General features: G+C 35.4%; 1 protein-coding gene across 3 annotated transcripts in view; it reads right to left on the reverse strand.

Moving 5' to 3' along the window:
* Positions 1-5,222: 5,222 nt before the first annotated feature.
* The window catches only part of PHIP (pleckstrin homology domain interacting protein), a 139,208-nt gene continuing 120,421 nt past the window's right edge, over positions 5,223-24,009 (reverse strand). For all 3 annotated transcript variants that reach the window (XM_009242016.4, XM_002817078.6, XM_054557779.2), the window contains 5 exons: positions 16,973-17,125; positions 16,054-16,217; positions 15,343-15,602; positions 14,655-14,852; positions 5,223-10,672 (listed from right to left, as the gene is read on the reverse strand). In XM_009242016.4, the coding sequence (XP_009240291.2) occupies positions 10,035-10,672; positions 14,655-14,852; positions 15,343-15,602; positions 16,054-16,217; positions 16,973-17,125 (1,413 nt within the window). In that variant the 3' untranslated portion in view covers positions 5,223-10,034. The remainder of the gene's footprint in view (positions 10,673-14,654; positions 14,853-15,342; positions 15,603-16,053; positions 16,218-16,972; positions 17,126-24,009) is intronic.

Consider the following 24,009-nt stretch of genomic DNA (forward strand, 5'->3'; position numbering starts at 1 on the left):
GTGGCTGGGCACTGTGGCTCACACCTATAATCCCAGCACACTTTGAGAGGCCGAGGCAGGCGGATCACCTGAAGTCAGGAGTTTGAGACCAGCCTGGCCAACATGGTGAAACTTTGTCTCTACTAAAAATACAAAAATTAGGTGGTTGAGGTGGTGAGCACTTGTAGTCCCAGTTCTTCGGAGGCTGAGGCAGGAGAATCACTTGAACCGGGTTGGTGGAGGTGGCAGTGAGCCGAGATCACACTACTGCACTCCAGCCTGGGCAACAGAGTGAGACTCTGTCAAAAACATAAATAAAAATAAAAAATAAAAATAAAATAAAAAAATAATTAACTAGAAAACCAACTATTATTCTCAGGTATGCAACATCCTATCTTAATCGAATGATTAATTTTTCTCTGAAAGCCACTGATTCTGTTTTACCACTGGATTGGATCTTAAATTTAGTAAAAATGAGATAAAAATTTCAGGATGGACTGGGCTTAGTGGTTCATGCATGTTATCTTAGCACTTTGGAAGGCCAAAGTAAGAGGATTACCTTAGCCCAGGAGTTTGAGACCAGCCTGGGAAACACAGTGAAATTCCTATCTCTACAATCAATCAATCCATCAATCAATAAATCCTGGTGAGGTGGTGTCTACCTGTAGTCCCAGCTACTCATGAGGCTGAGGCAGGAGGATTGCTTGAGCCCAGGAGTTCAAGGTTGCAGTGAACTATGATTTGTGCCACTGCACTCCAGTCTGGGCAAGAGAGAGAGACCCTGTCTCAAAAAACAAGAAAAAGAAGTAGAGTATTTTACACTAAAATTATCTTGGAGATTTCCCATAGGTCCCTGGAAAATCACAAACTTTAGTACAGGTATACCTTGGAGATATTGTGAGTTTGATTCCAGACCACCAAAATAAAACAAATATTGCAATAAAGCAAGTCACACAAACTTTTTGTTTCCTGGTGCATATAAAATTATGTTTATACCATACTGTTAGTCTGTTACATGTGCAACAGAATTATGTCTCAAAAACAACGTACATACTTTAGTTTAAAAATACTTTATTGCTAGAAAATGCTAATGATCATCTGAGCTTTCAGAAAGTCAGAATCTTTTTCTGGTGGAGGGTCTCGCCCCAGTGTTGATGCCTGCTGACTGATCAGGGTGGTGGTTGGGGTGGCTGTGTCAATTTCTTAAGATAACACAAGTATGCTGCATCCACTGGACTCTTCCTTTCACAAAAGATTTCTTTGTAGCATGCAATGCTGTTTGATTGCATTTTACCCACAGTAGAACTTTTGAAATTGGAGTCAATCCTCTCAAACAGCTGCTGCTTTATTAACTAAGTTTATGTAGTATTTAAATTCTTTGTTTTCAACAATGTTCACAGCATCTTCACCAAAAGTAGATTTAATCCCAAGAAACTTCACTCATCCATAAGAAGCAACTGCTTAGCCATTCAAATTTTATCATGAGATTGCAGCAATTCAGTCACATGTTTAGGCTCCACTTTCCAATTCTAATTCTCAAGTTATTTCCATGTCTGCAGTGACTTCCTCCACTGAATTCTTGACTCCTCAGAATCATCCATGAGGGTTGGAATCAACTTCCTCCAAATTTCTGTTAAAGTTGATATTTTGATCTCCAATGAATCACGAACGTTCTTAATGGCATCTAGAATGGTGAATTCTTTCCAGGTTTTCAATGTACTTTGACCAGATTCCTCAGAGGAATCTCTGGAAGCTATAGCCTTACAACATGTATTTCTTTTCTTTTCTTTCTTTTTTTTTTTGAGATGGAGTTTCGTTGTTGTTGCCCAGGCTGGAGTGCAATGGTGCACTCTTGGCTCACTGCAACCTCTGCCTCCCAGGTTCAAGCAATTCTCCTGCCTCAGCCTCCTGAGTAGCTGGGATTACAGGCACACACCACTAAGCCTGGCTAATTGTTGTATTTTTAGTAGAGACGGGGTTTCACCACGTTGGCCAGGCTGGTCTTGAACTCCTGACCTCAGGTGATCCACCCACCTTGGACTCCCAAAGTGCTGGGATTAACAGGCGTGAGCCACTGTGCTTGGCCTACAACATGTATTTCTTAAATAACAAGACTTGAAAATCAAAATTACGCCTTGATCTGTGAGGTGCCGAACGGATGTTGTGTTAGCAGGCATGAAAGCAACACTAATCACCTTGTACATTGCCATCAGAGTTCTTGGGTGACCAGGTTGTCAAAGAGCAGTAGTGTTTTCAAAGGTATCTTTTTAATTTTTTTTTTATTTTTTTTCTGGAAAGTAGGTCTTAATAATGGACTTATAATATTCAGTAAACCATGCTATAAACAGATGGGCTGTCATGCAGGCTTTGTTGTTCCATTGACAGAGCACGGTAGGGTAGATTTAATATAATTCTTAAGGGCCCTAGAATTTTTGGAATGGTAAAGAAGCACTGGCTTCATCTTAACACCAGCTGCACTAGCCCCCAATGAGAGCCTGTCCTTTGAAGCTAGGCATTGACTTCTCTCTAGCTATGAAAGTCCTAGATTGGTCCTTCTACCAATATAAGGTTGTTTCTTCTGCATTGAAAATTCGTATAGATTTTCATCAATGATATTAGCTAAATCATCTGGATAACTTGCTTCGTCATCAGCACCCCCTTGCACTTTTATTAGAGATGGCTTCTTTCCTTAAACATCATGAACCAGGCCAGACGCGATGGCTCACGCCTGTAATCCCAACACTTTGGGAGGCTAAGGCGGGTGGATCACGAGGTCAGGAGTTTGAGACCAGCCTGGCCACCATGGTGAACCCCTTCTCTTCTTAAAATACAAAAATTAGCCAGGCATGGTGGCAGGCGCCTGTAATCCCAGATACGCAGGAGGCTGAGGCAGGAGAATCGCTTGAACCCAGGAGGTGGAGGTTTCAGTGAGCTGAGATCGTACCTTTGCACTCCAGCCTGGGCAACAAGAGCAAAACTCTCTCAAAAACAAAAACAAAAACAAAAACCATCATGAACCAACCTCTGCTAGCTTCCAACTTTTTTTTTTTTGGCAGCTTTCTTACCTCTCTCACCTTTACAGAATTGAAGAGCTTTAATGGCCCTCTCTGGATTAGGTTTTGGCTTCAGGGAATATCGTGGCTGATTTGATCTTCTAGCCAGGCCACTGCACCTTTCTCCTTATCAGCCATAAGGTTGCTTTGCTTTATCATTCATATGTTCACTGAAGTAGCATGCTTAACTTCCTTCAATGACTTTTCCTTTGCTTACACAACTTGGCTGTTTGGCACAATAGTTTCAGCTTTCAGCCTCTCTTGGCTTTTGACATGCCTTCTTCACTAAGCTTAATCATAACTAGCTTTTGATGAAAGTGAGAGACTTGAGACTCTTCTATTCACTTGAACACTTAGAGGCCACGGTAGGGTAACTAATTGGTTTAATTTCAGTATTGGTGTATCTGAGGGAATAGAAGTCTCAAACAGAGGGAGAGAGAGGAGGGAATGGCTATTTATTGGAACAGTCAGAACACATGGAACATGTATTAACTATCTTATATGGGTGTGGTTTGTGGCACCTCAGAACAATTACAGTGGTAACATAAATGACGACTGATCACAGATCACCATGGACAGATAGAATGAGATTTTAAAAGTTGGAAATATTGCAATTACCAAAATGTGACACATGAAGTTATCACCTGCTGTTGGAAAAATGGTACTGACAGCCTTGCTGGATGCACGGTTACCAGTTATCTGCAAAGTGCAATAATGCAAAGCACAATAAAATAAAGTGTGCCTGTACTTCTTTTTATTAGTAAACATGTATTTTTAAAGCAATTCACAATTTATAGCAATACAATAGTGTGTTGCAAAAACATTAAAAGTCCTTCTTCTAAGGGTTCAGAAAACCTCACACTTAACAACAATCAGGTCATGGCCGCAAGACACAGCTTGTCTGGAAGCTACACATTAAATGATGTATTCTATTTAGGGACTAAATATAAAAGCCAAGGTTGAGCCATGAATACAGAGGACAGGATACAAATGAGATTATCACCACTGGCTATTTGAACAGAATTAGACCTCACAGATAATTTAATCAACTTTTAAAACTTTACAGATGAGGAAAATGAAGCTCTGAGATGTGACTTTGCTGGGGTTCCTCTACTTCCTGTCAGGAATGAAAGTCAAATTCCCATTTCCCAACTCCAGGCCAGTTCGTTACACTATGCTGCCAGTACATCTAACCAATTAGGTAGAAAGGTATTTCATTGAATGACTTCCACCATTCTTTTCCCAAAGACTAATCAGTAAGTGGTAAATGTGTTAAATTTACCACACATTGATTACAAACACGAAGTACTATATTGCAAGGAACAGAGGTTTTGTGCTTTGGTCTTTAATCTTACTTCCGTTAAATACTGGGGAATCTTGGGTCATAAAATTGGTATTATTACAAAAGAGAAATGAGTAAAGAGTGGTTGCTGAAAGTTAATTTTTCTTGGCTGGTTCTTCTAAGTATATACTAGGTATTGTTATTAGCAGACTTCATAAAGAAAAGGTTATCAGGAATTTTTACTTGCCTTCCTCAACTTAGAAATTTATTTTATACAAAATCATTTTAACAAAACATCTTAGGGAGAAATTAAACAAAATTACAAATCACTCCATGTGCTTAATTTGAATTGTTATGGCCTTATGTATTCATATCTAATGGCCTTCATGCTAAAATTGGGATTCTTAGTAAGTCAATAAAAATGCATGCCAATCTGACAAAATTTCTAGGAAAACTGCAATAAACTTCTTTCCCTTTCATCATTCCTTTTTTCCTGGAAATTGCACATTTTTGAGAAAATATTTATGCAAAGTGTTCCACTGAAATGTATCTCTTATGAAAGTATCTGAATAGTGAAGTATTTACCACTCATCACAGTAACTTACTCATGGTAAGAAATCAATAAAATTGTTTTATTAAATGTACACATAAAAAGGCATAGAAGTTTTTGACCTTCAGTTGTTTTGGAATTAAATTACATTTCGGCACCCAAAAATCTTTTGACAGTTTTCACACTTTGCGAAACACACAGGGCACTGGAAACTCTAATGAACCAGCATTTACATAATGGTATCTGCCATATGACCACTTTGGTAAGCAGCTTGTTGAGATTATGTACTAAGTGCTTTATGTGATGCCAAAAAAACTTCAAAAAGCAAATAATAAATCATGAGGCTCTACAAAATAGCTTAGAAAAACAAGTTTTCTATTTATTTAAAAATAAGTTTGTAGTTACTACATTGCAGGGACAGGTATTCTTACACATACATTCTAGTTTGTATAAAAGGATTCAAAGAATTATGCATCAAAACTAACATAGAAAGTGTCCACGTAACAGTAAAGAAAGGTCCAATCAATATGTACAAAAAGAAAGGGCACTGCTATTCTGGTGTGAAACTGCTGTTTATAATATGATACTCCAGGTTCGGAAGGAAAAAAACAAACTTCAATAAAGCTAAATAATTAATTTGTTTTAAAACTCTGTGTTACTTATTACATACAACAGATCTGCTTGTGTTTAAACATTGTTTTCTGTACAAAATAAGCATAATCTTAATTTGAAAATGTGTCAGTTTCAACTTTCACCCTCTAGGTCAGTTACTTTTTAAAAATTGAGCTACATTCTACACATGTCAAAATATCCTGTGACAGGATTTAAGTTTTCTAAAAGATCTTCAGTAAGACCCCTGTCTTCTTGCAGTTTTAATATGGTCCAAAAATGTAACTTTGTATTGTCTCATGTTATAGTCTATCATTGTGACTAATCAACACACACAATCTTAAAGTAACCAGCATGTGTGCATCTGCCTTATATGCATGTACTATATTCCATCTTGAACCTATTTTCTTGGCTCCTTGAATTGTAGAAACTCAGCCATACACTAAGTATTTGGTCTGTGCCATAAGGTTAATTTCCTGATAATTTTTATCTGCATTAAAAAAGTATTTCAACACAGAGCTATCAAAACTAAAAATAATATCTATTTCTAGCTCATATTTTCTACTCACTGTTTTACTGCAGTGTGTACAAGGTTTATCTCTGGAGCGCCAAAAGTGGTACTTACAGTCTTCTGACTCAATTTGACCTTTTCTTGGGTACTATACATAGTTCATAATGACTTTTCATTTGGAGCAAACTTTGCTCAGTATAATTAACAAAAATAGTTTCTTAGTAAATGTAATATTAATTTTAGTTCAGATCACTTGGAAATTAGGGGAACTAAGGGAAACTGCAAGGGTAGAAGCAAAGAAAAGTGTATTTTTCAAATTTTAATGGGAAAATAAATTCTTGCCTAAGGTAACAAAACCACTGCTCAACCTGTTATGTTAGAAATACTTTTTAGGTTAATAGGAGTAATCAGATGATAAAACTACTTCCCCTATTATGACTTTTAAAATCATGTAACTCCTGCATATAAGCAGAACACTTACAGCCCTTTAATCACTCAAGTATCTTGGTCCTTTCAACCTACTCAAAAAATAAATTTCAGGTCACAAAAACATTCAGAATACATCCGTTTTCATTAGATAGAAAACTGAAAAAGTTGCTTCTAGCTGACATTTGAGAGAGATATACAGTAGGTATATATGTATAAAATGGAATGTCAGAATTGAAGTAAACATTGTTAACTGGAGAAATTAATTTATATTACAAATCGTATCTGAAAACACGTAAATGCTGCTAACATATAAGATAAAAATATTTGAATACAATTCTTAAAATGTCTGATTCATCTACTGCACTGCAGACAAGGGACAGTTCTAGATGTTAACATACATGCTGCACAAAGATATTTTCTCTGATTACTGTATCTTATGTAATTCATTTCCAAGTGATAACTAAATTTAGTCAATCCCAAGTCTCAGATGTTACCTAATCCAGCTCACAAATATTCCACACACTTATTTACTTGGATTGGAGGAAGACAGTTTTATAATAATGCCAGCAGTCTTTAAATTTGTAGTGAAGTTGTGCAATAAAAACAATTGAAATAAGGCCAAAAAATCTTTAGTTTATAATACATGCAGAAAATAGTCCAATGCCACTATAGCAGGTCACAAAGGATAAAATTTTAAAAAGCTATGTATCTATTGCCCAGGGCTGTGAGTCTCTGATTAGACTAAATATTTAAACTAATGCTCCACTGAAACTTTTCATCTGGGACTTGAGAATGTTGGAGTTGAGGGAGAGAATATTAGGGTTGGGTACTTAGAAATACCTAAATTGGTTTACACTTTCCATGCATGTAACAGTTATAGTTCTGAACTTTCAGTAAATTGGAGATGTTTTTATTGCTTACCTAAGACAACTGCCAACATTTCCTTCTGGCCTATCAACAGTACATACATAGTGTTACTGCCTCAAAGAGGATTATTTTCCCAAGAGGTAAAGAAAACAAAAATATGGTGATGACTTAAATTTCTTAATTCAACTTCTGCAATGCATAGAAGCTAAATTATAAAAATATAAAATCTAAATATATTGGTATTACTAATACATGTTTAAGTGTTTCGGTTACAAAGAATCTGATCCAAGTTACTGTGCTTTACTAAGAAACCAGTGTCTAATAATGTCCAAATAAGGTCATAAATATACAGTGTCTGTAGAACAGGAATAATACATTTACGTGTTATAGGAAAGATGGTAAATACTCATTTCTTTGCTCGAGTTGGAATTAACACATACACTGTACTAGAGGTATATTCCACTCTAAGACTGTGTACGCTCTTCCTTTTTCTGTACACAACTTAAAACTGTACATTTTTTTACAAAAATTGATTTTATAGCCTATTATTTTCTTAACACAATGCAGATAACATCAGGAAATTACATATTTCAAATAGATTGCCTTGAAAAGCAACTAATTAATGACAAATTTCAAAATACACTATTATTTTCAAGAATGGTGTAACTGAAAGACTCATTTTTCTATCAATCAAAGCCATCCATTTCTGCATTATGAAGAGTTTAACTACTTAATTTTAATTTTATAGTTAAATATATTTGTTAGAAAAAAATAAATATACAAAAAACCTGAAAAATTTGAAATTATTTTTCAACTGCAAAATCTCAGCAATGCAGTCAAGATCTGGAAAATGGTTTACTTAATTTCACAGGATAATTTCTGTACAAATTTAGTTACAAATGATCTAAAAAGCCCAAATGTATCACTTTTTCATTCTTCCGACAGTTAAATGACAGCTAATATTTATCCTTATCAGAAATAATTATGTAATGTTATTTTGCCAAGGTTCAATTGCAGACTTTATTTTTCTACATCAGGGTCATGCTGATACATATTTTCCCCATCCTCACTTTTTAAAAATGTAGTATCTGAAAATTTTGATTACATTTTTGTACCATACCAGTCCTCAGAAAATACTACATTCTTTAAATTTTTAAAAAAATGGACAGTAATTTTTAAACAATAGAAATGGTATGTTGGTTTTTAAGGTATAAAATAACTGTACCATAAACAAATAAATAACTGCTTTCCTTTTCCATAGCAGTACATATAGCAATACATTCTCCTAAGTCATATAGTTATCATTTACAATAGACAACTTAATTTTACTAATGATGCAAAAAATAATAGAATACAAGGCACAATCATTAAATGGAGTTTTTCTTTAGGGTGTATATTGACATACCAGCATGATAAGGATACCGTAAAAAGTGCAGAAAAAACACAATGTGCAATGAGACCACTGTATAAAACATGATTGCATAAAAAGTGATTTGGCCTATTTTAACCTTTAATAATTGAAAATAACCAATTTCCCCCTTAAAATTAAACTATAAAGTATGACATTTTAAAATTATTTTTATTCTACTGCTATCTAAAAAATCCTGAAAAAAGAATTTATACCTGGGTAATAGTATATAAGTATGTGTTTGTATATATATTTAATTATACCCATTTATCAATATATACACATACACACACAGACACGTTTCTTTGTAAGTCATTTTAGGCTATTAGATATGTCTAAAGTTTAGAAATGACATTAATCCAGATCGACAAGTAAACATCAAATCCTATACCTTTTTTCCTGTATTTTCCTTGAATCCTTTAACCACTTAAACATTTCCTCTAGAACATCTCTGTCAAAGGACCCACCAGTGCATTATTTTCTATTAGTACCAAAAAAAGATATATCTCAGCATAACTCTTTAATAACTTGCTCTTTAGAATATATAGCCTTTCCAATATTGAAAAGTGTATGCTGTCCTGACAGTCAAAAACAGGCTTTCCACTGCACTGATTCTCAGTCTTTGGCACAATAAACAGAGATTGAGTGATATAAGAATCAAGGTCTGAAAAATTAGACAGTCAAATGTTTTCCAATGTGGATATGTTTCCCTTCATCAGTACATTTTCTCTTAAGTTTGGCAGAAATGGAATAAAGCAAAAGCCTCCTCTAGATACTGTGTAGATGAACATTCTATAATTAAAATTAAACTGTTTAGGGTATCAAATGGTGGAAATTTTATATTTATCTTTTAGAGGAAACATTTCTTAATTCACTGCTACTCTGTATAACATCTACTTTTAGGGGCATGACTTGTATCAATAGAAATGTACCTCGCTTGGTCAAAAATAATTCATTTTAACATGAAATGCTCTATCACTAGGAATATTATGCTCCTAAAGAGTGTAGCAGAACTGTCTTTTCTATAAATAAATCAGGAATTCATTATAGATCAATTTCTTTCGTTTCAAACAGTGAATGAAATGAATGTGAAAATGCATAACCTATCTAAGGGCAATAAATAGCAAACATTTAAAATATATATGTATATATTTATATATATATATATTCATTTAAAGAAGTGAAGTGTCTCGTAAGTTTGTTTTTTTGTTTTTTTTTTTTTTTTGCAAATCAAATCATAGCATTCCCTACTCCACCACAGCAGCAAGGAAGCAGAAGCCTTAGTTCTACTTATTCCTTAACTGTACCTGCTTTATAGATTTTGAACTAAAATATTTTGGTACAAGTTACCAACCAATTAAATTAGCTTTTGCTTTTTCAGTCAACTTTCGGACTCGTCCTCTACTAGAAGTTCCAAAAGTTAAAGAGGTGTCTTCGAACAACAGCTGCCTTTGCTCCTCTTCAGAGTCATCCTCATTATAGAAAGCTGTCCTTCGACCTTGATTTCTAGTTCTCATGTGGGGTTCAGAGCCTTTGAGTTCTTCAAACTCTTCTTCCTCATCTACAGGATCATCTATCTTTTTTCGGTTACTTCTCCTTAACACTTTGACACTTGCAGGGACTAGGAGATCTGAATCTAGTTTTTGTGTCTTCATCTTCCTTTTGGGTTTTCTACCTCCACGATTCTTTTTCTGTATCAAATCTTCCTTTACATTATTAGTTTCAGAAAGAAAATTGCATGTTGAAGAAGGAAGTACTTCATCTCTGATGGGATGCACATTATTTTGCTCTAAATCTTCTGGCTTTGCATACTGTAGCTTTTTGGGCTTTCTACCCCTTTTCTTGTGTATAATTTCACCACTATTGGTATTAACTTCTACTTTAGGTTTCCTTCCAGGTCCCCTCTTCACAAGTTTTGATGGCTGTCCTCCATGGCCATTTACTTGAATGGTTCCTGGTACAAGAGCGTTGTTCTTACAATCTCCTAAAAGGGAACAACAGTACACTTAATATATGGAGTCTCTTTTTTTGTTTGACTCTCAAACTTGTCAATAAGGCCCCATTGGTATACTTATATGTAATGAAATAATCCAAATTATTTTATTAAAATGAGAAAAAAGAACCTAGAAAACGCTAATAGTTCAATGATCTTATTTATTTTCTAATTAAAAGAGACAGATTCTTAATGATCTCATGAGGGAGGTAAAGCTCATAGAAAATAAGTAACTTATCTAAGTTAACATCGTGATTGATTATAAAGCTTGGATGACCAAAGGTTTCTTATTCCTAACTTAGAAATAAGTTACTCTTGGTCAAAAACTTTGTTCTTAGAACTGTTTAAAGAGGATTTAAAAACAACTAAATGGCAGTTTTCACAGGCTTTGAAAAGTCCTATCTCCTTGTGTAATAAATGGCAAATGACTATAATCCTAGGAAATACTGATTATATATATATATCAATCAAAATCACTATGTGTGCCACCATTATCATGATTAAGATCCCACTGTAACAAACTCCATGATAAAAGGCCATTATGCTTCATAAAACAGGAGAGAAAATGCTGGCAATCAAATTCTAAATCTGAAGGATCTGGAGACGATGAATTACCTTTCTGTTGTAGAAAAAAATGCTGTAACTTAGATAAAGGAAAAATATGCCACAGGAACTACCGGTAACTAACTCTCTTTCCCTCCAAATTTCTGACATGTTTTTATTTGATATGGTAGGTGATTTGCAATGCTCTATTTTTGAGGAAATTCATAGATGGAAACTGCTTTTAAAGAGAATACATCTTCATAACAGCATTTTTGGTCACAGGTTGGAACTGTACTTTGTAAATAAGAAAATAATGGTTGGTCGGGTGCAGTGGCTCACGATCATAATCCCAGCACTCTGGGAGGCCAAAGTGGGCGGATCACCTGAGGTCAGGAGTTGGAGACCAGCCTGGCCAACGTGGCGAAACCCCGTCTCTACTAAAAGTACAAAAAGTAGCTGGGCATAGTGGTGGGTGCCTGTAGTCCCAGCTACTGAGGGGGCTGAGGCAGGAGAATCCTTTGAACCCGGGAGGCAGAGGTTGCAGTGAGCTGAGATCACGCCACTGCACTCCAGCCTGGGCAACAAGACAGCCTGGGTGACAAGAGTGAGACTCCATCTCAGAAACAAAACAAAACAAAACAAAGCAAAACAAAACAACATGGTTAAGAGACTTACCAAAGGTCAGAGCCAAGTACAGACAGAAAATGCAAAGCTTTTAATTCCTGACCCCCATAGTGAAATGACTCTCTTTAGATTAGTGGTTGGGAAAAAATGTGGGTGTGGACATAAAGTAGTTAAGTATTTCCTACGGAGCAACTGACATTTAAACTGCCTGGGGATTCTGTCAATCTCTTTTGTTTTACATTATGACTACAAGGGTTCTAAATATCCAGTACATGTACCTACTACAGAAGATAGGCTTTAAGGACTACATGAATCCCTTGAAATGGTCCCAAATTTTGTATGGATATGTTTATGTACATTTTTCTGAGACAGGGACTATAGGACTCATCAACTTTATAAAGCAATATATAATGTAAAAAGGTTAAGAATGAATGCAGCTTTCTTAAAAAGGAATTCAAAAGTTTTTTTAAAAAGTTTAAAAACCACTGATATTGAACTGTGTTGTCCTGGGCACATGAAAAGTTATGCAGCTTAGGAACTAAATTTTTATTTAAATTTCAATTTAAATACTAAAGCAGTATATATTTTAAAATACTGATTAAATACTGAAATAACATTTTGGACATAATGGGATAAATAAAACATTATTAAAATTAACTTTACCTGTTTTTACTAAACATGGCGACTACAAAATTTAAAATTACATATATGGCTTGTATTATATTCCACTAGACAACACTGCTTGATTCTAAATAGTTAATTTAGGTGTCATTGTTTATAATTAAACACTGTTAATGTTAACTAATAGATAATGATATTTCTATACAGTACCAGTACTCGAGTATTTGTAATACTCAAAAGTTAAAAATCAAATGGGTTATGATACCAGACCTCCGCTATCATAATGCTAGAACCAATTCATCATATATATTTGATTTCTCTAGGATTCACGAATAAAAAGAAGCAAGGCCAATATACTATTCAAACTCTAAATTCAGTTCAGAAAGGGGGCACATTATTAAAAATGTGAAACACTCATATGCAAAGCATTTTGGTTATTTATTCAAACACTTATTATCTTCTATATAATGGGCATTAAAAATGAGTAAACACATTAAGCTCAGATTCTTCTGGAGATATAGACATGTGAAAATGAATAATCTGATTAACATTATAAGTACCACCAAAGGTAATGAACAGGGTTTTCTGGGACATAAAGATGAAGTGCTTGGCTGGGTGTGGTGGCTCATATCTGAAATCACAATACTCTGGGAGGCTGAGTGGGGTGGATCACCAGAGGCCAGAAGTTTGAGACCAGCCTGGTCAACATGGTGAAATCCTGTCTATATCAAAAATACAAAATTAGCCGGGTGTGATGATGCACACTTATAATTCCAGCTACTTGGGAGGCTGAGGCAGAAGAATTGCTTGAACCGGCAAGGCAGAGGTTGCGGTGAATGGAAATCAGGCTATTGCACTCCAGCCTGGGTGACAGAGCAAGATCCTGTCTTTAAAAAAAAAAAAGGAAGTGCTTGATTCTATCTAAAGAAGCCAGGAGAAGACTTCCTAAAGAAGACGATATTTTAAGTGAGACGTGAAAGGCAACAGACAATTAAACTAGGAGGGAAAAAAAAGACATTCCCCCAAAAGGAGAAAAGAACAAAGACTCAGGAACTTCTAAGTGTTTAGGATGACTGGGATACAAAAGAGAGAAAGAAGGTAAAAGAACCTGGAATGTTAGGCAAGAGCCAAGTAATAAAGAGTCTTGTGTAACAGGTAAAAAATTTAAAATGTTTCCATATATGATTTGAAGGCAAGGAAGTGTTTTCTCTGTGTGTATGTACACACATCCACATGTGCTAGAGAGAAATAAAAAGATCACTTTGGCTGCAATATGGGAAATGGACTGGTTAAGAAAGAGTTGAGAACTGAGGCAGGAAGACCAGTTAGGAAACTAGGAAAATAGTCCAAGCAAGAAATTATGTAGGCCTTGAAATAATGTCATGGAGGTGAGAATGGAGAGGAGAGAATAGATTTAAGAGACATTATGGAGGGAGAAACAACAAAAACAAAAAGCTGCTGAACAGATTCAGTTGCTGAAGAGAAGGCTAGGATGACTCCCTGATTTTAAGTTTACACGGGTAGATCCCAATGCCATTAACAAAAATAAGATTTCAGTAGAGAAATTAAATTTTGAGAGAGGTTTCTGAAGAGAACAATGAAGAAGAAATGTCTTAGACACACTTTGAAAGTCATGATGCAAAATGCTTATTATTGGGGCTGTCTGCTGCCAAGAAGCCATATTATTTTAACATGTCACATAGCATATTTTATTATTTACTTTCTTCATCTTTCAAACATAAAGACTTTACAATAAAAACCTGGAGCTGAAAGAACTTGAAGTGTAACAGTAAGGTGTCAAAAGTTGTATTCTACAGTTGTAGACAACCCCAATGAATTATTATTTAGTAAAAGTCAGTCTAGAAAAATAAGTACTTTTGTGATCCAATAATTACTTAAACATTTTTCTAGAAAAGTGAAGAATGCTACATTGGGTTAACTATACCCTATTTAATTTAAACTTTGAAGATATATATATATTTTTTTTGAGACAGGGTCTCATTCTGTTTACCAGGATGGAGTGCAGTGCCACAATAATAGCTCACTGCAGTAAATTTATCAACTAATACAGATGTGTGACTTTTAAGTGGGCAACCTGAAAAGTGGATATAAATGCTGATTCCAACAAAAGCATCATTTATGATAAGGATCTACTGTACCTTGAAAGATACAAATAATACCTTACCTTGCTCAATGACAGCTGATGACTTTGAAAGAGTAGACGCCTTTGGGAGTACAGATGACTTCATTTTACGTTTGACTGGCTTTTCCTTTTCCATGTTTTCTTTTGCAGAATTATTCCTAGTGCCATGACTAAAACTGGATTGACCAGGACTGGAAAGAGTATTCAAAGCTTTGGAATGTTTCACAGAATTCTCTAGTACTAAAACATACAAACAAAAAGTTAAAAATTAAGAGTTATTGAACCTAAAGATAAGAAAAAAAGGTTAACCTGAATTATTTGAATTAGCCAAGACAACAAATCCTGAAGGATGCTGAAAGCTACTTTCTAATAGGAAAAAGGCGTATCCAACTAGAAACTCTTAATAGTTTCAGCCCTTTTAGAAGCTGTCCCATCATTTCAAAATTTCGAAGGCAAGTCTTAGCAAACTGCTAGCTAGTGTGGGCACTATGATTTAAATTCAGGTAGTTTAGATCAGAGTTGCCATTTTTAAGCATTAGTCTATAATGGCTTAAACCTCAATTTAATTCTTCTTATTAAAAACTTTTTTTAAAATAGGAAATTAATAAAGAAGGCAAAAACAACAGTGTCTGCTAGAAATTACTAAAACTCAGTATATTGCATTTGGCAAACTAAAAGCTTAAATTAAGAAAATCATCATATACATTTCAATTTAGAAAGTGAGTCTTACTTGTTTTCCCTGGTATTGCAGATGCATTCGCTTTTGTAATAAAAGTCTTTGCAGCTGAAGAAGTAGATGGTTGCTCAGTGACAACTGGATCTACAACCACTCGGTTGCTTCTGGTTCGAACCACAGAACTAGATTCTGTTTTACCGTTTATCTGAGCAGCATTGTGTCTTGGCGGTATTGATCGTGTAGGTGTAGAAAATGCAGAGGTAGAGCTTTCTGATTTTAGCTGGGGTTTTAAGATCCTTTTTTTCCTTTCAGGGCTGTAAATAAAATAGTATTGTCAGTCACTCTTATAGCTCTACGTGAATGAATAAAACAGTTTATAATATTTTTGGATTCAATATTTGTACTATTATGAAATATGTTAAAATATGAGATTTGTAGTGGATTTCATATGATTGTGAGCCTTTGAAAGTGAATATTTAGTGAAGGATCGCTGTAAATGCTAAAGTTATATGACAGAAAGCATGATGCCATCACTATCCTAAAAATGCTGTTTTACTGTATACATTTAGCAGTTTGAATTTAAGCACTTACACTAGTATAGCTTTAGTTAAAAGATTAAAAATCCTCCACATCATAGGAACTTGCATGTCAAATATATCATTCTGCAATATAGGGAATAGTAAAGGAAGTATTAAAAAACACCAAGTTCTATCATTTAGATGAAAGTTATAGATCAGCTAGTGGTATTTAAAAGAAATTAAATACCTTGATGCAGCACTACTGGAAACAGAGCTGCTTCTGTTTCTTTTCTTCCTCCTTTTGGTTATGGTATTTCTTTTATGAAAACGAAGAGCAGATTTATAATCTGATAAAACTGAACTAATGTGTTCTTCAAAGAAAGCAGACAGGCGCAAACTCATGCTGTAAATCTGTGAGGGAAAAAAAAAAGTGTTCAAACATTCCTCGGAGGAAAATATCTTTGTTCAGTAAATATTGTTATGTAAATATTTTTCCAGTAAAAACTATTTAGAATTTAATTGTTGTTTTTTACATCCCTTTTTCCTAATCTTTTGATGAAAATGTAAACTGAAGCATTTTAACAATATATATTTTTGTGTTTAGAACAGAAATCTTCCAACTTTTGAGATTCTTAAAGAAAAGTCCGACTCTAAATTCAAATGGCTCATACAGACAAAACTTATTGTCAACTCTATTACATTGAAACTATCCCAGAGGTTTAAACCTGTTTTCTATCTAGGACTAGCATCTATTCTTTCTCATTTCGTTGCTATATAGCACTCCTTTGTGATGTCATGTCTGGTCAAAGAGTGTTAAATGATATTTATATTTTTACTTATTTGTAAAAATCTTCGCAAAAATGCTCCATAAGGCAGATAATAGCTAGAAAAGTCAGGGCCAGATGGCTCTGGTGCATACCAGGACAATTTGCATCAACCACACTACTTCAAGAAAAGTAACCATTCCCAGACATCAAAGATAACATCAATGTTATTTCATACAAGGAGCTGAGTAGAAAGGTATAATTTCTTTTTCCAATAGGACAACATTAAGAATATAACAGAAAGTTAACTTTGACCTAAATTTTAAGTAAAGCAACATTTAGTCATTTAACACACTCCTCTAACTTAATCTAGTCATACAAGAAAATAATGTAATTATATACCCTTGATCTTTTGCTTGGTGTATATGCTTTGGAATTACTGAAAATAAGTCTGACATCTTTACATAACTCCATTGGTGACTCATAATTCCCAGCCTCTAAAGTTTCTCTAACGGTAGCAAAATCCATTGGAGTGTCAATGATGTCTCTGTAGTCCTAGGAAAGGGAAAATAGGTGGTGTTATGATTATTACTACACAAAGCATCACTTCTCAGCACAGGGATTCGCACAGGATTTTTATGATGACTGCAAGTCCTAGAACTCTTAATAATCACTCCTGGTCCCCTTATCAAGAGTCCCTTTTTTCTAATAATTCTTATTTATTTCATACTCTCCCCCTTATACTGCAATCAACAATAATTTTCTTATTCAAGAACACAGAAGTTATTAATTTTTCACTGGAGACTTGGGAGATGGAGTTGTATTGGAAAAGGGAAAGTAAAAGAGTAAGGAAAAAGCCCAGCTCTACAACCGAAAGTTTGAAAGAAAAACTCAAAACTTTATACTACTTATAAATTCTAAAGGTCTGACTCATTAAAACACAACTGTAACTTTAAGGAAATAAAAACAATGGAAGTATGCCAGCATCCCATTTATGTAGACACCTAAGTTCTAGTAATCTCAACTTCAGTACTACAATTGGGAGTTTTGCTTTGCAGTAATAAAGAATTACAAATGTAAATAGTTGTCACAAAGTCTATGCATGTCACCTGAGGTGTCTACCTAGTCAATTGAGTATAAAATTAGGTAACAGATTGGAACCAATAAAAACACACACGTGAAACAGGAAGAGCAACAGAAAATTATCATAATATGGTATATAATTCTAAAATTATCAGAATATGCTATTTTTTTTTAGCAGGGACAAAGACTATTGTACCCCCCTTTTTTGGGAGACACAGTCTTGCTGTTGCCCAGGTTAGAATGTAGTTGGTGCCATCAAAGCTCACTGCATCCTTGGCCTCCCAGACTCAAGCAACCTTCCCACCTCAGCCTCTCAAGTAGCCGGGACTACAGGCAGGCACTACCACACCCAGCTAATTTTTATAATTTTTGTAGAGACAGAGTCTCACCATGTTGCTGAGACTGGTCTCAAACTCCTGGGCTTAAATGACCTTCCCGTCTTGGCCTCCTAAAGTGCTGGGATTACAGGCATTAGCCACCACACCTGGCTTGCAGCTTTTCAACAGTCCCTCAGTATGCAATTATATTTTTTGAAGTATAACAACTTGACTTTGCACCATCAAGTTTAAATTATGATCAAATACGTCTGACCATGAAGAAGGTGTCCTATAAGGCAGGATTACTGCCTTTACAAATTTTTATTTCTTCCTTTCCAATAGTTATGCCTTTTATTTCCTTTTCTTGCCTTATTGCATTGGCTAGAATTTCCAGTACTACGTTGAATAGCAGTGGTGAGAGTGAACATTTTTCAGTCCTTCCTAATTCTTAGGGGGAAAGCACTCATTCTGTCACCAGTAAACATGATGTTAGCTGTAGATGTACTTTTTATAGATGTACTTTATCAAGTTGTGGAAGTTTTCCTTTATTCCCAGTTTTCTTAGGGGTTTTATAATGAATTCATGTCTTGTTTCTTCAGATTCTGCATTTGTCTATTTGCCATCTATTCACAGGGCCAGTGATGATCTGGTACCTGGGGGGCCTTACAGACCTGGGAAAAGACTGCCCCTTCCTGGGGCAGCCCGTTCTTAGTGAGGGGCTCCACTGAGAACATATCTTTCATCTACATACCAATGAATCCCAAGTATAATGCCACAATCAGCTCCTTTTCTCACTCTCACACACTAAGCCAGTATTTCCCTGTTTTAAATCATCTCAGGGCTGGGACCAGACAACTAGATACCTGTGCCCCAGAGCCCACTGGAATTATTCAAACTAGCCAATAATAAGCTGTTAACTGTGACCTGCCTTGCATTTCCTGCAGAAACCCCAATAAAGGATTTCTAAGCTTTTCCCTGGTTTTGGTCTCTCCTACCCAACCAAAACCTAGCACTTCCCCTGTGGCCCTGTGTGGCATGTGGTAAGCCCCTACTTTTCTAGGACTCTTTTTTACTTTTTTTTTTGTTGTTGTTAATGAGATAGGGTCTCACTCTATTGCCAGGCTAGAGTGCAGTGGTATCATCTTGGCTCACTGCAACGTCTACCTCCAAGGCTCAAGCAATCCTCCCACCTCAGCCTCATTAGTAGCTTGAACTACAGGTGCACGCCACTGCACCCGGTTAATTTTTGTATTTTTTGTAAAGACGGGGTTTTGCCATATTGCTCAGGCTGGTCTCAAACTCCTGAGCTCAAGTGATCCACATACCTTGGCCTCCCAAAGTGCTGGGATTACAGGTGTGAGCCACCATGCTTGGCCTGGGACTCGAGTATAATAAACTTTTTCCATCCAAGTCTTGTTTTCATTTCCTCCTGTGACCGCACTGACTTTACCATAACCAAAATGCACGTTCACAGAACAAATGGGTGTGAAATTTTGTCAAATGTTCTTTCTGGATTACTTGATATAATCATGAGATTTTTCATTAGCCTATTAATATGATGGATTACACTGACTGGTTTTTGAATACTGAACCATCCTTGTATCTCTGAAATAAATAGCACTTGGTCATGGTATAAAATCACTTTTTAATATATTCCTGAATTATATTTGCTGTTATTTGGTTAAAGTTTTTTCTTCTTTTCTACTGTTATTGTCTGGTTTTGAGATCAGGGGAACACTGGCCTTCATAGAGTGAGTTGGGAATTTTGAGTTTTCCTATCTTCTGGAAGAGATTGTGTAGAATTTGTGTTAATTCTTTAAATGTTTGGTTGAATTCTCCAGTGAAGCCATCCACGCCTAGACATTTGTTTTTTGAAAACTTATAATCACAAATTAAATTTCCTTAATAAGGTTACTGAGTTATCTGTTTCATACTGGGTGAGTTGTGGTAGTTTATACTTTGAGTATCGGTCTATTTCATGTAAGTTATCAAATTTATATGTGTAGAATTCTTTGTAGTATTATTTATTTTTACTTTATTATCCTTCTGGTATTTGCAGGGTCTACAGTGATATGCTCTATATCATCTCTGATATTAACAATCTGTCTTCTCTCTTTATAAGCTTTGTAAATCTTAACAGAGGCTTGTCAATTTTGTTGATCTTCTCAAAGAACCAGCTTTCAATTTCATAGATTTTCTTTATTGTTTTTCTTTTTTGAGTTTCACTGAGTTCAGCTCTTTATTATTTCCTTTTGTTGGCTTACTTTTGGGTGATTTTACTCTTCTTTCTCTAGGTTCTTGAGAAGTGAGCTTTGATTACTGATTTGAAACTTCTCCTTTTCTGTTGTACTCTTTAGTACATTTTAGTATTAGAAATTTCTCTGCATTGCTTTAACTGCGTCCTACAAATTTTGATATACTGAATTTATTTTAATTGAGTTCAATGCATTTTTTAAATCCCCATGAGATGTGTTTGATCCATAGATTATTAGGGGTGGGCTCTTTTGTTAACAAGTTCTTGGAGATTTTACACTATTGGCTTTACAAACTTTGTGGATTTGGGCAAAATATAAAAATGAGTTTTTAAAATGTTTTGCAATATTTTGGTTAATGTAAAATTTATTTATGTAGAATACTTAACTTTTCTTGGCTCACATCTTGGGCTTCCACCATGCAGTATAGTACATGATAGCTACTCAATACAATTCTGTTGAATAAATGAACGCTGTAGACTATTAAGCCCATTCATTTCCATCAAAAATTTAATTTTTAACATCTTGCTTTGAATATTTGATTAAACTCAAAATGTGAACTAATATTTTCATATAAAAGGTGAAATATGAAGTGCATGGTCTGCCCTAAATATTCCACTAAAGGATGATACAGTTAATTCTAAATTATAAAAAGTAGATTATCCGAAGTTTTCTTTTTCTCTTCTGTGACAGTAATTAACAAACAACACACCTCCATCATGGAGTACTGCAAGAGGCAAGAGATTACATTTTTCTTATTTCTACTATTTTTTGTCACCTAACACGTTTAGCTGGTGGGACAGGTTCTAAGTATTTGCTAAATACTGTTCTCATTATTTTGAACACGTAAAAGATGACTGCATTCTTATATATTTCCCTTTTAAGTTTGAAAAGTGAACTACTTTCTTTATATAAAAATTCCTTTGCCTATTGTCTCAGAATATCACATATAACTGGTGCACTGGACATAAGGGATACGGGTTCCCATTGTGGCTTTGTCTATAAATAGCTACAAATAAATAGCTATAAATAGCTTTGTCTATAAATCTTAGAGAGGTGAGTGAGTATCAGTTCAACATCAGTAAAGTGAGTGGCTTGGAGCAGTCTCAGGTCTCCTCCATTTTTTCTGTACGACTGTTTCAATATTTTCTTTTTGACTTTCAATTGTTGAGTTTTTTTCACTCTTATTCTAGGTAAAGATTTTTTTCTTGTATATCCCGATCAGGAATCATAGCTTGTCAAATGTTTACCAATTCTAGAAAATTCTTGGCCATCAGGCATGGTGGCTCACGCCTGTAATCCCAGCACTTTGGGACGCTGAGGCAGGCAGATCACAAGGTCAAGAGATTGAGACCATCCTGGCCAACATGGTGAAACCCCATCTCTACTAAAAATATAAAAATTAGCTGGGCGTGGTGGCATGCGCCTATAATCCCAGCTACGCGGAAGGCTGAGGCAGGAGAATCGCTTGAACCCAGGAGGCAAAGTTTGTAGTGAGCCAAGATTGAGCCACTGCACTCCAGCCTGGCGACAGAGTGAGACTGCGTCCCCAAAAAAAAAGAAAAAAAAAAAAGAAAATTCTTGGCCATTAGCTCCTCAAATATTGCTCCTCTCCCATTCTGTCTATTCTCTTCCACTGAAATTTTTGTTAGACATATTTTGGACCTTCTCTTTCTATCCACCACTACCTCTTACCCTCTCCTTCACACTCTTAATCTCTTTATCATTCTGTGTGGGATTCTATAGAATTTGCTTAGATCTCTACACTTACTATCTCTTTAATCTGTTTTTAAAACTCCAGTAAGTTTAATTCAGTAATTATACATTTCATTTCCAGGATTCTATTTAGTTGATTTTAATATGTCTTCACTCTTTTCCTCTCAAATAACATATTTTTCCCCTATGTTTCTTGTTCTTTCATTTATTCCTTTAACCAAAACTATCTATCAAAATTTAACTCAACAGCTTTTCTTTTTTCTTGGTGGTACATATAATAACAGTAATCTTACAAGGAATGTCATCTCTCTTTTTTTTAAATGAAGTACAGTACTTCAGAATAATCTATTACTCAAATTTTCAGGGAGAGGGTACTAATATTTTCATTTGTTGTTTCTGTTATCTTATTATGGTGGATCACTCCCTTATATAGGTTTTTTTTTTTTTTTTTTAAATCGTTAGTTCATTCAGTTAAGGATTAACATTTTTTCCATAGTGGATTTCTACACAAGGGTAGTGCAAATTTGCATTCTAAGTCCATGTATAGTGTAAGTTTAGGAAAATTTCTCCTCTCTGACACTAGAACCACTGGGGGAAACATTCTTTGTTGTGAAAGGAATTATTCAATTCTTCTTTTCATTCAGGGTACAGTTCTTCAATACTTCTGGTTTAGGGTTGGGTTTCAGCTCCAAATTCCTTTCACACCACTGCTCAAGAACTCAGTTATCTCTGTATAGTGTTAATACTTGTGCCTCTAGAATAAAAACATTCTTATTTCTATCCCTTCTTTTCTGTGCAAAGCCCAGAACACAAACACTTAAAACAATGAATAAACTGCAACTTATTTTTCAAAAGAATACATAGCCGAGCTTGCAAGAACCAAAGCGAAATCCATTAGTTGTAAAAACAAAGAGAAATGAAAGCCAGAACATTATAGCATCAGCTCAGTCCCAGGTTTTTTGAAAGGTGAGGTTCTAATTAGCTCAATTTATCACGCCGCTGGAATTAAAGATTTCTCTTCCACATTTAACATTCTATGTTTCTGGTATTTTAAATGACATGAAAAAAGTCATTTTCTGATATTTATCTGTTGATGAAATTTCTCTATTTTCATCAAGTTAGAACAAAAATTAGCCCGGCTAATTTTTGTATTTTTAGTAGAGACGGGATTTTACCATGTTGGTCAGGCTGGTCTTGAACTCCTGACCTCAGGTGATCCGCCCGCCTCGCCCTCCCAAAGTGCTGGGATTACAGGTGTGGGCCACTGTGCCCAGCCCCTGAACTATATAACATTTAATTACTTTTTAAAGGGATGACATAATGATGTCGGATGATACCACATCTAGGTCATGATGTCTTATAAAACATTTTTTATTTTCATTTCAAACCATGAATGCTATCTGAATTGCATAACTTTTTTTTTTTTTTTTTTTGAGACAGAGTCTCACTCTGTCGCCCAAGCTGGAATGCAATGGCGCCATCTCGGCTCACTGCAACCTCTGCCTCCCACGTTCAAGCAATTGTCCTGCCTCAGCCTCCTGAGTAGTTGGGATTACAGGCGCCCACCACCACTTCCGGCTAATTTTTGTATTTTTAGTAGAGAAGGGATTTCACCATGTTGGTCAGGCTGGTCTTGAACTCCTGGCCTCAGGTGATCCGCCTGCCTTGGCTTCCCAAAGTGCTGGGATTACAGGTGTGAGACACCATGCCCGACCCCTGAACTATATAACATTTAATTACTTTTTAAAGGGATGAGAAATCACTCTACATAAATTTAGATTGCTATGACTGCATGCCAAAATAAATACTTGAATCATGTTTACTTAGCTCTTTTTACCATGTATTCCATGAAGATTACACATTGGCATAACCTAAATATATACAATAATCTCACCTTACATTTGTATACAGTGCTTCACATTTAAAATTATTTTTTGTTTGGTTTTGTTTTTGAGACTGAGTCTCTCACTCTGTCGCCCAGGCTGGAGTATGGCAGCAGGATCTCGGCTCACTGCAAGCTCCGCCTCCCGGGTTCACGCCACTCTCCTGCCTCAGCCTCCCAAGTAGCTGG

This window comes from Pongo abelii, chromosome 5 (genome assembly GCF_028885655.2).
Source record: "Pongo abelii isolate AG06213 chromosome 5, NHGRI_mPonAbe1-v2.0_pri, whole genome shotgun sequence".
In the NCBI taxonomy this organism is placed as follows: Eukaryota; Metazoa; Chordata; class Mammalia; order Primates; family Hominidae; genus Pongo; species Pongo abelii.